The sequence below is a fragment of the Sinocyclocheilus rhinocerous genome, unplaced genomic scaffold, assembly GCF_001515625.1.
Source record: "Sinocyclocheilus rhinocerous isolate Xijiao unplaced genomic scaffold, SAMN03320098_v1.1 scaffold1328, whole genome shotgun sequence".
NCBI lineage: Eukaryota > Metazoa > Chordata > Actinopteri > Cypriniformes > Cyprinidae > Sinocyclocheilus > Sinocyclocheilus rhinocerous.
The window spans coordinates 250,238-266,873 of NW_015662050.1; the positions used below are offsets into that span (position 1 = coordinate 250,238).

At 36.1% G+C, this 16,636-nt stretch overlaps 2 protein-coding genes across 2 annotated transcripts in view; both read left to right on the forward strand.

Annotated features, from left to right (window-relative positions):
• Nucleotides 1-6,085, forward strand: part of rttn (rotatin) — a 73,258-nt gene extending 67,173 nt beyond the window's left edge. The window contains exons 44-49 of the mRNA XM_016537252.1: nt 3,065-3,183; nt 3,433-3,525; nt 4,115-4,391; nt 5,257-5,360; nt 5,601-5,670; nt 5,808-6,085. Coding sequence (XP_016392738.1) covers nt 3,065-3,183; nt 3,433-3,525; nt 4,115-4,391; nt 5,257-5,360; nt 5,601-5,670; nt 5,808-5,890 — 746 coding nt within the window. The 3' untranslated portion in view covers nt 5,891-6,085. The remainder of the gene's footprint in view (nt 1-3,064; nt 3,184-3,432; nt 3,526-4,114; nt 4,392-5,256; nt 5,361-5,600; nt 5,671-5,807) is intronic.
• Nucleotides 6,086-6,369: 284 nt separating this feature from the next.
• On the forward strand, nt 6,370-12,875 carry LOC107727393 (CD226 antigen-like). Its single transcript, XM_016537254.1, has 6 exons — nt 6,370-6,469; nt 7,669-7,995; nt 8,529-8,885; nt 9,465-9,561; nt 10,989-11,043; nt 12,166-12,875. The coding sequence occupies exons 1-6, from the start codon at nt 6,403-6,405 to the stop codon at nt 12,295-12,297; spliced, it is 1,035 nt and encodes a 344-aa protein (XP_016392740.1). The 5' UTR covers nt 6,370-6,402; the 3' UTR covers nt 12,298-12,875.
• The last annotated feature ends 3,761 nt before the right edge of the window (nt 12,876-16,636 follow it).

Genomic DNA, 16,636 nt, shown 5'->3' on the forward strand with positions numbered 1-16,636 from the left:
TCACGTTCAGCAGCGGCAGCTCTTAAAGAAATAGCAGCCAAAACAACCTAATAGCCAGCTGCTGTGATGTCTATTAATCAAAGGACAAAGAAAAAAAGAGGAAAAAATAACTTTTATAGTTTTAAGGATTCATCTATATTTAATTTAGAATTTAGTGTTTGATAACTTTATTCAATTGCTGTATATTTCTGCTGAGGGGCACAGGTAGCCTAGCTAAATATGACATTTATTATAAAGGGGTTTATGTGAAGATTGTTTTAAGTTCACTTAAATTAGAAGTTAGTTTTAAAGTCTAATAAATGTTAAAATTGATAGCTCTTAATTATAATGTAATGTTGAATGGCTATAGTCAATGGTTAAATATTAGGGGGGATTTTTTATAGGGAAATCAGTATTAATTGGTATCAGTGATACTGGCCATCATAAAAAAGATGCCATTAAACAAATATTAAAAATATACTGTCTTTATGTTGTTTGTACATTAATTTGACATTAATTAGATTGAATGTGAAATTATTGCAATATAAAAGTATATTTAAAAACTTTAATGTTAGGTGGGATTAATCGCGATTAATTTCAGAAAAAAATGCGATTAATTAGTTAATTTTTTTTAATAGATTGACAGCAGTAGTTTTTTGACCTTGCATGCATGTCAACCTGTTGTTGGGGACAACACCCCCAAAACCAAAAATGAACCTTTCATAACAGGGGCACATAATAGGGGCACTTTAATTTGGGTTCCAAAGATAAACAAAGGTCTTACGGGTTTAGAACGACATAAGGGTGAGTAATTAATAACCAAATTTTTTTATTTTTGGGTGAACTATCCCTTTAAAACCACCTGCCTAATATTGTGTAGGTCCCCCTTAAAACAGCTCTGGTGCGCCAAGGCATGGACTCTACAAGACCTCTGAATGTGTCCTGTGGTATCTGGCACCAAGCAGCAGATCCTATAGGTCTCCATGGATCTGATATGTTTGTCGAGCACATCCCATAGATGCTCAATCGGATTGAGATGTGGGCAAGCTGGAGGCCAAGGCAACACCTTAAAATCTTTGTCATGTTCCTCAAACCATTCCTGAACTATTTCTGCAGTGTTTTAAGGTGCATTATCCTGCTGAAAGAGGCCATTGTCATTAGGGATCACTGTTGCCATGAAGTCTGCAACAATCTTTAAGTAGGTTGTACTTATCAGAGCATTTCTGATGGCCATGTGCCCATTGCTGGTGCTTTTGCTGGTGGACAGGGGTCATCATGGCTACTCTGACTGCTCTGCAACTACGGAGCAAACGGCGATGCACTTTCTATCGTGGTAATACTGGAAACATCTTGCCGTTTCCAAACATTCAAAAGTAGCAAACAAAAACATTTAAAATAATCATTTTTATTGCTTCTCAAAGTCGAAACGCAAGCTGTGATCATCTTTCCTTCCTTGCTTCTCGAATGAGAAAAAATGTAGGGTGTGATTTGATTTTGTCTATCGGGAAATTATTGGTTTGTTGTCATTTGCCGCGACCTCCAGTGAGTGACAGGTTGCTGGAGGGGAGGAATTTTTGTCCTGCCCTCGCACCAGTGCACATGAATTTAAAAAAAAATACTGTGCAAAAATAAATAAATAATAAACACTGCAGTATTTAATAAATAAAATCATACATTTTGATTTCATGGTGACTTGAAGTGAAATTGATCTAATTATCTAATAGGTTTTTGAAATCCAAGACATCCCTTTCTTATAAATATTACAGAAAAAGTCTAAAAAAATCTGAATGTTCTCTGGACGAACTGCTTTGTGTGTGTGCGTTTGTTTGAGGGAGACGGTTAAACATGAAAGCATTTGCACGTGTTTCTGTGTGTGTGTGAGAGAGAGAGTGTTGTACATGAAAGTGTCTGCTGGTGAGTGTGTTTACTTGAACACAATGATTGCTCTGTATCATATCTGAGCTCATGGAAAGCTGTGCTTTGAGACAGGATGTGGCTTCACACCTGTGAAGAGCCAGCAGCGCATGGGTGAATGTCAGTCTGTACATATACGTCTGTGTGTGTGTGTGGGTGCGCATTTGTGTTTTTGCGCCTGTGTGTACATTTGGGCTGTCACTATGGTTTAACAGCACTAGGCTACAATAGCATACTGTCATGTGTGGTGTTCCTCAAGGTCGGTGTTAACAGCAGGTGATGTTGAAAGTTCATGAATCTGGTTCTTCAATTATGGAATCAGCCCTCCAGCACATTTTCCTCACCATCATATTCTGTCCTGTGTCACTTTTATTATATAATTCATTAACTTGCAACACACAACCCTCATTCTTTCATCTGGCCGATTAATATTGGATTTCTTCGGCAAGCAAAACCCTGCTGAGGTCTCTCAATAATCCAGCATCATGTTAAATGATTCACCTGCAGTCTTGCTGTTCTTCAAAATGCGTCTGTCCGCTTACCCAGAAGTAAGACATTTAGTGGTTTTGACACTTGCCTAAATGCAGCATTGTTAGACCAGGAGGAAATGTTTTTTTTAATTGAGTTAAACACAGTGGAACAATTCTGTTTCCATTGAGTTTCCACGCTCATTGTTACACAACTGTGCAGTGATATTTTGAGACAAGATGAATAGATTAGCAAAAAGAAAAGGCTTGTGTGGTTTTATATCGCTGGCAATGTTTCCTGTAGCACTTTTGCAGCACCACGGGGAAAAAAGAAAGAACCATTCATAAGTTTGAAATCTGTAAGATTTTCGTAAGACCCCTGACTTTTTCCGTGGTATGTATACATATTCAGTGTATGTGTATATAGTATTTATTAATAATTACTAGTATATTAATAATGAGTGAAATGTTTGTTTAAAGCTACAATTGTTTTGTTATGCAAGGTGTTTGGCTCCATTTCAGGGTTTGGGAAGGTGCCCTTCACAGATAAGAAACACTGATTAACAGTTTTGTTTTCTTAACACTGTGATTTTATCTTTCTGATATACAGTTGCTTAGTTTCTTGCAACTCTTTGTATACGTTCTAGTTTTTTTCCATAATCAAGTTCTCTCTCTCTCAAGGTCTCTCTTTTGTTCTCTTCCAGCATGCAGTGCTTTATGTAGTAGCAGCAGCAGTGGTAGCTCTGGCTCAGTTCAGGCTGTTCTTCCTAAGACTGCGGTCACAAATTCACTGATGCATGGGGTGATGAAACTGGCCTCCCAGGTTTTCGTAAAAATAAAATAGTCACTAATGTTCACCAAGACTGCATTCATTTGATCAAAAACACAGTAAAAGCTATAATATTGTGAAATATTTCTATTTAAAATAGCTGTTTTCTATTTTGCTATATTGTATAATACTTTATTCCTGTGATGCAAAGCTGAATTTTCAGCAGTCATTACTCCGGCTGTTCTTCCTAAGACTGCGGTCACAAATTCACTGATGCATGGGGTGATGAAACTGGCCTCCCAGGTTGCCCCTGACAACAGCAGCATCCACAGTCTGGCTTTCTCACTGCTGGCCAACTTGGCCATCTCAAGGGACTGTAGAGGGGTACTGCTGAAGGTAACTCACTGGTTATGTTTAAAGCAAAAAATAATTCAGGGGAGGAATAAATATAACCTTGTGAGACACTTCAGGCTATAAATATAAAGTAAATATAGCTAAATAATTCTGCTCTCCAGCAAGAAAACCTTTTATGACTCATTTGGTTGCATATCCGCTTTTTTGTTTCATAGAGAAGTGTTAACAAAACCTTCTTTCTTGCTGTTTTCCCTAGAGTAACTTCCTGCAGCACTTCCTGTCTCTCCCCATGCCTAAGGCAGGTGGTCGAAGCGGCAGTCCGGCGGCGGAGCCTATGTTCCTCTGGCTCAAGCTGCTGCTGAACATGTCGTTTGGGGAGGACGGACAGCAGATGATCCTCAGGCTCCGACTGCTCAAGAAACATTTATTATTATCATTGTTCAATTGTGCTGCTTAATATTTTTGTGGTAAATTATTTTTCTGGATTCTTTAATAAATATAATTTTCTAAAGAACAGCATTTATTAAAAAAAATATATATATATATATATAGATATATATAGGTTGCATATCCGCTTTTTTGTTTCATAGAGAAGTGTTAACAAAACCTTCTTTCTTGCTGTTTTCCCTAGAGTAACTTCCTGCAGCACTTCCTGTCTCTCCCTATGCCTAAGGCAGGTGGTCGAAGCGGCAGTCCGGCGGCGGAGCCTATGTTCCTCTGGCTCAAGCTGCTGCTGAACATGTCGTTTGGGGAGGACGGACAGCAGATGATCCTCAGGCTCCGAGGGGCTTTGGAGCTGCTGGTCGGACTGGCCCAGTCCAAACACTCCAGCTCTAAACCCACCATCCTGCTCATTCTCCACAACATCTGCTTCTGCTCCGCTAACAAGCCCAAAGTTTTAGCCAATGGTATGAGCGCTGGATTTACAGGGTTTTACATGTTAATGGTTGACCAACATGTTCCCCTTTGAGTGGATGATGCCAATATCTAATAAGGCTCAGTGGGCATGGTTAAAGGGATAGTTCACCCAGAAAATGAAATTTGCCATTAATTACTCACGCTCATGTCGTTTCAAACCTATAAAACCTTTGTTCATCTTCAGAACACAAATTAAGATATTTTTGCCCAGAAAGGTAGTAAGGACATTGTTAAAATAGTCCATGTGACATCAGTGGTTCAACCGTAATTTTAAGTAGCTATGAGAATTCTTTTTGTGCGCACAGAACATATGCGTCATGGTACTGTTGTGAAAGCATGGCGGAGACTGACATGGAAGAGAAGAAATTGTTGAATAAAGTGTTTTTTTCTTTCTTTGTGCACAAAAAGTATTCCCGTAGCTTCATTACATAACGGTTGAACCACTGATGACTATTTTAATGATGTCCTTACTACCTTTCTGGGCCTTGAACTTTTCAGTTGCGTTGCAGTCTATGCAGAGTCAGAAAGCTCTCGATTTCATCAAAAATATCTTAATTTGTGTTCTGAAGATGAACGAAGGTCTTACATGTTTGGAACGACATGAGGGTGAGTAATTAATGACAATTTTTTTTTTTTTTTGGTGAACTATCCCTTTAACAAAATAGCCAAATTTCGTTTGATTAATTGGCATGGCTGATATACACCCCCCCCAAAAAACCCCGTCAACAACAACAAAAAATGTACATGTCATTTTTGTGTGTGTGAGAGAGAGGTGAGAGATAGTTTTTCTAAGTGTTACATATAAATACATAGACGCATAAATATTACATTTTATCTAAATATTATATATTTCAGATAAAGCTGTTGAGCTGCTAATATCTTGTTTGGGCAGTAGCTCATCAGAAATACGTACCATAGGAGCTTCTGCGCTTTGGGCTCTGTTGCACAACAATCAGAAGGTAACGTCTTTTATTCAATGGCATCTTGTTATTATATAATGACATTATGACAACTTGAATAATGAAATATTGGGAAAAAATATTGAATAGTACTACTAGTGTCAATCAATAGTTCTTTGGCATCGACGTAGGATTCATGATCATTTTATAAACACAAATTACATGCGAGTCTGGCATCTCGCACATGCGCGATTAGTCTCACCCTTTATCTTCTCATCCTGCATATCTCCTCTTACAAAGGCAAAGGCCACTTTGAAGTGTCCTTCCATCAGACTGAAAGTTGAAGAGGCATACATGTCTGCCAGGAAAGGTGGGAATATATTCAGTTTGATCACTGTAGAGCCTCTCATTTTTACTCTCTGATGATACTACAGCAGTAGATGCATCAGGAATGGATCTTTCCTGAGAATTTGAGGTAATTGTCTGTCTGTTTGTTTGTTCATACAGATGAAGAGCAGACAAGTGACAAACCCCTGAATGTCTATCTTCTGAAGTGCCTGAGAAATCTCACACACATCTTCAGCTCCTAAGTGCCTCTCTGAGATCATGAAAGTCACCTAATAATGTCAATGTTTATTTATGTTTTGGTACAATATGGAATATTTCATTCTGAGTTTTTGTATATTTGTTTTGTTTTGTAGCAAATCAATAAATGAGCTGGTTTTACAGTAGACGCCTCTCCATTCTTCAACTGTAAAAAATTATCAAATGCACTGTAAAAAAAAATTATTTTTGGGTGTACTGGCACTTTCTGGATGAATTACATAAGGTCATGATTTTTCCTTTCCTTTGTATTCTTTTTATTTTATCATAGGGGAATTCAGAGATTGGTTTCAAGTCCGCTCTTTCAGTTTCAGGTGAACAAAAAAAACAAAACAATGTGGGGTAGAATTCTCGTTTGGTGAACTTAACACCTCCTCTCTAACAGTGTTTATCTGCTGGTTGAGGATGTGATTGCAGAGTCTTGCAGCTGAACACAGAAAGTGCTGAGGTCGCCTCAGTCCTCGTCAATGCTGTATTCATTCTGTCTCAGCGGAGCAAGATGGTGGCGGTACAAAAGGATTACTGGTACTTCTTGGTACTCATGATGCAGCTCTGTTTTCTAAAAGGTAATTTTTTTTAGCAAAGGTAGCAACTGTTGCTTTTTTTTTTTTTTTTAAACATTTAAACTATAGCCTATTTGTTCTTAATTTATGTATATTTCAAAGGACGTAAGCATGAATGGCAGTTCTTTAGCATGATAAACAGTGTTCCTGTTTACATATGAATTTAATTGACTCTCAGTGCTGATAGGGTGAATATAAATCAGTTTGATCCCATACATTTTAAAGAAGAAATAGTCTGAAATAACTGATTTTTGATTTGTTATAATCCTTTCAAAAAGGAATGAGAATATGTGGTTACATTGAAAGTAACTTTGGTTTGTACTTGTGGTTGTTGGTTGCATCATTTTTGTTAGTTTAGTTCTATAAGGGTGCAAAATACAGTTTAATAACCATTAATGTTTAGCTTTATAAGGTTCTTCTGCTGCAATTTCAATAAACAATGTACATGGTTACAGAAAAACCACACCAGCAATTGTATTTCGGCACATACGCCTTTTCTTTTACTTGGGTAAAATAAATAAATCCTGGAAATATATTGAATTTTTAAAATTGTTTGTCATGGAATAGTAATTTTTAATTGATACAAATCAGAATGTATATCTATTTTAGCTATTACAAACTATTTCTATTAAATATTTTGAACTTTTATCAAAGAATCCTGCAAAAAGTTATCATGGTTTCCACAAAAAAAAAAAAAATTAGGTAGAACAACTTTTAAAGATTGATTAAAAGAAATGTTTCTTGAACAGCTTGAAATCATCATATCCGAACAATGTGCCACTGAAGACTGGAGTAACGGATGCTAAACAATTCAGCTTGACTGATGAATTTTTTTTTTATTGTAATATTTCACAATATTACCGTTTAACTGTATTTTTGTTCAAATAAATGCAGCCTTGTTTGAGACTTCTTTCGAAACCTTTTTTTTAATCTTACAGACCCCACATTTTTGAACAGTAGTGTATTTCTAAAATATTTCATTAATTTTTTTTGTGAGTTAAAAATATTAAATACATTTTAAAATCCAGCAATTGCAAATGCCCAGAAAAAAAAGAAATGTTGGTCAGAAGGTGTGCGTGAACCCTGACGTTCTCTGCCAGTGTCTGTTGACTTGAAATGATGTATCTTTAGATGATTTTGTTTTCTTTTGTGTCCGTTTTCATCTGTGTCTGATTTCCCACACTTCCGTAATGGTCTTCTAGGCTCTGTTCAGATGAAAGCCCCAGGATCAAAAGTCACACTGCAGGAAGGAATGGTATTGGACTGCCTGTGTCCGTGGACTGGCCAGCTCATTATGGTCTCTTGGACTAAAAAGTCTCTTTCACAACCTGTAGCTGTTTATCATCCTCAGTATGGCTCCAACTATGAGTCATCATATGACGGCAGAGTGACGTTTCTGAAATCCACCGCGATGGATGGCAGCATTTCCATAATGAATGTCACTGAGGGCGACATCGGCCAGTATCATTGCTCTCTGCAGACTTATCCTCAGGGTTCATGGACCAAAGACACATTTGTCGAAAAAGCAGGTGAATTATATTTCACCATGTTACATTTTCCAACATTACAGATAAAGACATGGTGACCCAATAGGTTTAACCCTGAATTGTGATTTCAAAGTATACAGTAAAAATTGCTAACTAGGTTCATACTCTTATTCTAGATCATAAAGACTTATACTCCTTTTTTTGTCTAGCAATCACCCCCACCTTCTCTATTCAACCGGACACTAATTTGGTGGCCGCAGAGAACGACAACCTGACCATTAAGTGTGACCTTGTCTGGCAGCATTTCCATAATGAATGTCACTGAGGGCGACATCGGCCAGTATCATTGCTCTCTGCAGACTTATCCTCAGGGTTCATGGACCAAAGACACATTTGTCGAAAAAGCAGGTGAATTATATTTCACCATGTTACATTTTCCAACATTACAGATAAAGACATGGTGACCCAATAGGTTTAACCCTGAATTGTGATTTCAAAGTATACAGTAAAAATTGCTAACTAGGTTCATACTCTTATTCTAGATCATAAAGACTTATACTCCTTTTTTTGTCTAGCAATCACCCCCACCTTCTCTATTCAACCGGACACTAATTTGGTGGCCGCAGAGAACGACAACCTGACCATTAAGTGTGACCTTGTCCACAACGGTGAGGTTTACCAAGTAAGCATTGAGAAACTGGACACCGAGGTGGGCGGTAGTAATATTATAGCAACATGTCAGATGCTAGAAGATGGCGTGGAGCTGAGTGAGTTCAACAGTAGAGGACGACTGAACTGTAGTGATGCTATGGAGGTCAGTCTGCACCTCACCAACATTGTCAAAGAAGATGGAGGACTCTACCGCTGCAACTTCAGCACAGATGCCGGTGTCCGGTCCACCACAATCCTGCTGTCCACTCTACCTGCTCAAGGTAGGACAAGGGCTGAACTATCTGTTTATTTACAGCAGAGGCGCCCAAACTGTTCTCTACAAAGGACCAAAAAGTCATTATGCATGGCATAATTTTTGTTGCTATTTTTGGTTTGGTGGGCCAAACCAAAGGTCATCACGGACCAACTTTGGCCCACAGATCCTGGTTTGGACATCTCTGATTCACATGTTCTTTTGTCCACATTTCCCCAAATAATTTGGGGGGGTGAATTAAAATAAGAAATATTTTCATTTTGATTTGTTTTAGCTTGATTTGCATTTTATAAAAAACAACAAGAACAAGTCATTGATGCCCCCTAGTGGACCCCGGGCCCTTGGTTGAGAACCACTGCCATACTAAAATTTTCTTTTACCATTTTTTTTTCAACACAAAATATAAAATTGAAAGTCGTGAAAAATGTTAATGCCATGTAATATCATGTAATAAGCATGTTTACCCCCTTTGCGAAGACTTTGCAAATACAACAATTTTTACGCCATAAATGTTTCATTAATTTTGGAGTATTAAATATTTCATTTAGCTGAAGTTTAATGCCTGTTTATCCCTTAATTATTTCAGATTTTAGGAGTCTTCATCACATGCTGTATGTATATATTGGAGGAGGGCTGGTTGGTGTCGCTCTTCTGATGATTTTATTCCTGACGTGGCTAAACAGGTGTGTCATATTACTGTATTATTCATAAATGCCCAGCAGTTTTTTTTTACAGTGGCTCAGTAGTACACAACACAGTGAAAAAAAGCCACAACAGCGAAATAAGCACAACAGCGAAATTAGCACAACACAACACAACGAAATTGGCACAACACAACAAAAACAAGCCGCAACACAACGAAATTGGCACAACACAATAAAAACAACTCGCAACACAACGAAATTGGCACAACACAACAGAAACAAACCTCAACACAACGAAATTGGCACAATACAACAAAAACAAGTCGCAACATAACGAAATTGGCACAACTCAACAAAAACAAGTCACAACATAACGAAATTGGCACAACACAACAGAAACAAGCCGCAACACAACGAAATTGGCACAACTCAACAAAAACAAGTCACAACATAACGAAATTGGCACAACACAACAGAAACAACTCGCAACACAACAAAATTGGCACAACACAACAGAAACAAGCCGCAACACAACGAAATTGGCACAACTCAACAAAAACAAGTCACAACATAACGAAATTGGCACAACACAACAGAAACAAGCCGCAACACAACGAAATTGGCACAACTCAACAAAAACAAGCCGCAACACAACGAAATTGGCACAACACAACGGAAACAAGCCACAACAGCGAAATTAGCACAACACAATGGAAACAAGCCACAACTCAAAGAAATAAGCACAACACAACGAAATTAGCACAACGCAACGGAAACCAGCCGCAACCCAATTAAATTAGCACAACACAACAAAATTAGTCCTATGTGTTGTGTTGTGTTGTGGTGATTTTGCTGTGTTTTGGCAATTTTGTAGTGTTGTAGAGATTTCGTTGTGTTGTGCACTACTGGGCCACCGTAGTTTTTACACTTGAGGTTCAAATCATCTTGAGTACTTGAGTAAGGATGTCTTGTTGTTATAGGATGTGCTCGAGCAGGTGATAAACAGCAAAAAGCATGATTTTCTTCCCAATTTTTATGTGGAAATCGTGAGGGCTAACATAACTAAAAACAGGAAGTACGGACAGATTAATTGCTAGTATAACAGCGCAGACTTGTGTTCTGTGCTTCTTGTGACTGAATTTGGATTGACGGTTGAAGGACAATGCATTTCCCATAGCTTTCATTAGGTATGAAGTTATAAGCATCTGGTTTGTCTGTTAAGAGGTCTCTCAGATAATTGGCTGTGAAATCCCATCCCCTCCTCGTCTTCACCATATGTCCAACACACTCGCTGCCAGCCTCACTACGTTTTATACTGAGTGTGCAGTTTGTTATTTTGCAGTGACGCGAGGTTCTCTCTATACTGCAGTGTTTGCTTTCCTGCTCCTTAATAAAATGATTAAGCGGCCTTTAATGTCTGTCATATAGAGTAAACTGTCACTCAGTTTCTAAACTGGTTTTCACAGGATGAAAAGGAAGAGAGAGGAGTACAGAATCAAACTGCACCCTGCCAAAAGACAGGTAAATATGTCAATCAGTTTTGCTCCGCACAGCTGAGCATGTATTGTTGCTGTGTGAAATGTCCATGACCATATTTCACCACAGAATTGAGTGTTCAATTTTTTATTTTTTTTGGTGCACGGTGACTTACTTTGCTTGCATTACTTCATTACTCCTCCAAAATTGTAGTGTGATTAAAAACCCTCTTTTTAATACTATAATAAGACAGTAATGAATAATCTGGTCCATACTGAAATTGTATTTATTAATATCAACAAATGAAATTCAGTACAATAAATACTACAATGAAATATTAATACGCATGTACAATTATGCAATTTATAACAATTATATTTTTTAACATCAATATTAGTATATTAACAGTATTATATCATATTCTAATAACTTTCATTATTTTTATTTTATATGTATACATTTTAAAAATATTTAAATATATTTTAGATATCATATTCTTACAATACTGTACTATAATAATAATATTATTATTTTAAATATATTTATATTTAGTTTTATTTTTTTAATTCATGTTTTAATTTACTGTAATTTCAGTTTTAGTAATTTATTTTAGTACTTCAACTTCAACTTATTTTATTTCAATTACAATTTTCCATCTCATATTTATATTTTATTTGTTCATTTATATATTTATTTTATTAATTCATTCATTCATATTTATTAATTTATGTATTCTTTTTTTTTTATTTAAGGTTTTAGTTTTAGTTAATAATAATAATAATAACCGAAAACGACCTGGACATATTTCATGAAATTCAACCTACTGAATATTCCAGCTATATTTCATTGTTGGTATTAACATGATGCATCATTAATAATAATTGTGTCTATATTCCATATATCCACTTCAAAAACACAAAGCAAATATACCACACATATCCATTTCCAATCTCTCTCTCCTGAATCAATTTTTACATTACACAATATAGTTTAGAGAAATTCAGCATTTTATATTTTCTATTATAATATTATATTGTATTGGACAGTGGTGTCATGTCTTTGCTTAACTGCTACTAATGAAAGTCCCTTAACACTAATGTTGTGCAGTAGGTCCAATGCTAATTTTTTCATTCATAACTCACTCTGAATGTTTTCTCTCTGTGGCAGCGTAACACATATGACCATGGCTGTGACTATGACAGGATGAAAAAGGGGACCAGAAGTGGGGCAAGAGATAAAGATATATACGTTAACTTTCACATAGTGAGAGCTCATGAAAAACACAAACAAAAGAGATGAGATATACTACCATTCTATAGAGTTAAAATTGAAAAATTGGAACTAGTTGAAAACTAGCTGTAGCCGAACAGCAGAAATCATAAAACACAAACCAAACGCCAGTGCCAAGAAATGCTTTTGCACCTGAATACTAATGGATGGATCAGAGGAAAAATTCCTAATGCAGAAGATTAATAGAGCCATGCATATAATTTGTCATTTGATGAACCACTACCACCATCATCGTCATCTTCATCATTACATTAACCATTCAAGCCTGGCCCTGAACCCACATTACATGACATTTCTTTGCATAATGGTGCTGGATGTTGGCTGCTCATGACCACATTGGGGAAAATGTCCTCTCTGCTCCTCAGTGAAGTCGGTTTGACAGGTAATCTTCTTAAGAAGCTTTCTGGACTGTATCAAAGCCAAATATAAGCCAAGCATGGTCACTGTGAGCAGACGCCGAAGCAACACTTTACTTTGAGTGACTCTAATTATCAAATGATTGGACATCAGAGAGCTTTTGAGTGGATGAATCTTTTCAAAATCACATCCTCGTCTCGTGTCTCAGTTTGAGTCCGAATGCTTTCTCTCCGCAGAAATGGAAGTACCAGCCTCACGAATGAAAATGAAAAAGGAGGATGTCTTGAACTAGGATAGGTGAACTGACAATGTTCAGCTTACAGGCGGAGTATGATTTGTTTGTGAGATATGACTTTAAATGATTAAGATCATTCAAGAGTTCAGATGTGATGTTTGAGCACAGAGCATTTAACATGTACAGGAATAAAATGAATCACATTTTGATGCATCTACAAATCAAAAATTAGGCTTGATGGGATTTGGCCTCATGACACTGTATTATGCCTGTATGATGTTGTTCATGTATGGTTCTTTAAGACTCATAAAGAAATTAACATTTAATGTTGACTTTTTGCTTTTCTTTTTTTTATATACTCATTTAAAGGGGTCATCGGATGCCCATTTGCCACAAGTTGATCTTTAGGGTCTTAATGAAAAGCCTATAACATACTATGGTTAAAATTTCTCAATGGCAGTGTAAAACGACACCCAGCGCGATCACTTGCAGTTTTTTCTAACAGTGGAAACAACTTAAAATACAGTCATTTTTTGCTCATAAAGGTAAGAGTAATACATCATTCTAAACTGTAAAGGGTCTACTTTTATTTGTGTGCACTCACAATATCAACAAAACGTTGTGCTTTTATAAAATAAAGAAAACAATACAGGCCCGATTATAACTTGCGTTTTATTTGATAATTCTGTACAATTAAAAAATAAAACACAAATTATAATGGCACATATGTAAAACTTTGTCCTATAATTGTATAGCTGCTTATATTTTCTGATTTTTATGTTGCTCTGTTCTGAATACCTTCAAATTTTAAAGGATTTGCTGCAATGCAATTTTGTCTGACATGTGAATTATTTATTAGCCTATTTTTTAAATCCATGCAGCAAATGCTTTAAAAAATTACTTTATTGCATTCCAGACGCTTTTAAAGTACTTTTCACTATAAATTGTACAGGTTGAATGTAAAACATTGTCATGAATTCGTTGTATTCCCATTTGTAAAATAGCCTACAAATTAATTGTTGTAGGCTAACCCGATCTCATGAAAGTGCGTATAGCACGATTTTCTGCTTCTACGTCTAGGTTTTGAGCAGGAGCGCTTCACAATGATGAGCTTAAACTCAGCTAATTGTCTCACAGGCATGATAAAAATATATAGAAAGCTTTAAATTACTACTTTAAAATGAAATCATTCAAATCAAAAATAGAAACCATTTCATTATGTAATCCCTAAAGATGCATTTCTTTCTAAAGGCACGTCCAATGAGGAGTCATTTTTTTCCGTAGAAATGTATGTCGCATGACGATGACCCCTTTAAGTAACATGAACAACTCTTAAAGGAAAAAAAATACATTACATCTAAAGTTTGGGATCAAATGACATCAAATACATTTATATTACAAAAGATTTATACTTCAAATTAATTTCAGCTCAAACAACTTATAAAAATGTAGGCTATATCGCATCTGATGACCCCTTTAAGTAACATGAACAACTCTTAAAGGGAAAAAATACATTACATCTAAAGTTTGGGATCAAATGACATCAAATACATAACAAAAGATTTATACTTCAAATTGTGTGGTTATTTTAAACTTTCTTGAAGGGATAGTACACCCAAAAATGAAAATTCTGTCATACTCACCATCATGTTGTTCCAAACCCATAACCTTCGTTCATCTTCGGAACACAAATTAAATTATTTTTGATGCATTCTGAGAGCTCTCTGACCCTCCCATAGACAGCATGGATCCTAACACGATCAAGGCTCAGAAACATAACAAGGAGATCGTTAAAATAATCCATGTGACATCAATGTTTCAACTGTAATTTTACAAAGTTATGACAATACTTCGCCATTTTGGAGAGTATCACATAAACAATGTATGCTGTTCTGTGTCAGCAGCACCGTACGCGGATACGCTGTTGTTTACGCTTTGATCTGAACATAAACAACATATCCAACATATACGCTCCAAAATGGCGCTATACGGTGACGCGGAGGAGACGAATTGTTGAATGTCGTTATTTTTGTTTTCTTTGTGCACAAAAAGTAATCTTGTAGCTTCCTAAAATAATGGTTGAACCACTGATGTCACATGGATTATTTTAAAGATCTCCTTGCTACGTTTCTGAGCCTTGATCGTGTTAGGATCCTTGCTGTCTATGGGAGGGTCAAAGAGCTCTCGGAATTCATTAAAAAATATCTTAATTTGTGTTCCGAAGATGAACGAAGGTTACATACAGGTTTGGAACGACATGAGAGTGAGTAGGCTCATTAATGACAGAATTTTCATTTTTCTGTGAACTATCCCTTTAAAGCATGGTTCCACAACAATATTAAGCAGCACTTTTTTTCAATATTGATGGTAACATTTTTAAAGCTGCAGTATGTAACTTGCCTCTCTATCGCCATTTCTGTTGCTTGCGGATTGATTGATTACATGGTACGGCACTGCTGCGTGGATGAATATGTGATGGCGACTCTTGGATCTTGGATACCTAACTTACCTGAATCAAGCAAACAAGTGCTCTAATGATGGTTAGCTATTGAGCCACTGAAATGTCTTACCTGTTCAGCAGGAAAAAAAAGCGTCTCTACATCAGTCTTTTAACCCTTCAGATTTTGCCAGTTGTCGCCATTTCTCGAAAGCCATGCCGATATTTACTCTGGTTTTAGCACAGACTTCTGTCGCTGTCTTTTGCAGACTCTCCACAGTTTGAGGTGATTCCGCCTCTGTCAACGATGATTGGCACTTAGAACTTTACCGATTTAAAGCATCGGGATGACAAGTTTAAATTCTAAGCAATTCATTTCCAGAGGCGGACAGTAGTGAAGTATTTTGACTTTACTCAAGTAAATTTAAAAAGTATCTGCAGTTTATCAGTGTTTTTATTTGGAAAACTTTTACTTCACTACATTCCAAAGCATAATATCATACTTTTTACTGCACTACATTTCATAAATAAAAGTTGTTGTTTGTTTTACCTTATATTAAAAAATGTAATATATTTCTAATGTAATTAAGTATTCAATTATATTTAATATGAAACGTAGTGCAGTAAAAAGTATGATATTATGCTTTGGAATGTTGTGAAGTAAAATTTTCTAAAGAAAAACACTGATAAAGTACAGACACTTGAAAAGTACTTTTACAGCAAAGTAAAAATACTTCACTATAACCTACTGTCCGCCTCTGTTCATTTCTGAGAACACGCTACAAAGCTCCTCAAAACAGGCCTAATAGTCACCGGGTCTTATATTTGCGTCAATTTCTCAAAAATATTATGACCCTACACCTTAAATTCTAAATCATTATTATAATCTTACCATTGCGAATCGAGGAAAGAAGACAGCTTTGAACAGAACACAGTTTTGTCTTATGTGCCAATAACCGATGTTTGTTCATTTAACCAAACGTTACATATTGCAGTTTAAGCACCAAATCAACATAAGATAAAAATATTTTATTTAATATTATAATTATTATCATTAATGCTACATGTATGTGTGCTTCAAATCATTTCTATTTCAAACAAATGCTGTTCTTTTGAACTTTCTAATCATCCTGAAAGTGCACATTGTGTGGAAATATTCAATTTCAATATTCAATCAACAAAAATATTAAGCAGCACAACTGTTTTCAACATTAATAACAATACATTTTTCATATTGTTATTGCCTTATGTTTCACCAAATCAGCATATTAAAATTATTTCTGAAGCATCATGTGACACTGAAGACTGGAGTAATGACG

Coding starts and splice junctions, on each gene's coding strand:
- LOC107727393 (XM_016537254.1), top strand. CDS start 6,403: ATGGTGGCGGTACAAAAGGATTACTGGTACTTCTTGGTACTCATGATG. Junction 8,886..9,464: donor GTCCACTCTACCTGCTCAAG/GTAGGACAAGGG, acceptor TAATTATTTCAG/ATTTTAGGAGTCTTCATCAC. Junction 11,044..12,165: donor TGCACCCTGCCAAAAGACAG/GTAAATATGTCA, acceptor TCTCTGTGGCAG/CGTAACACATATGACCATGG.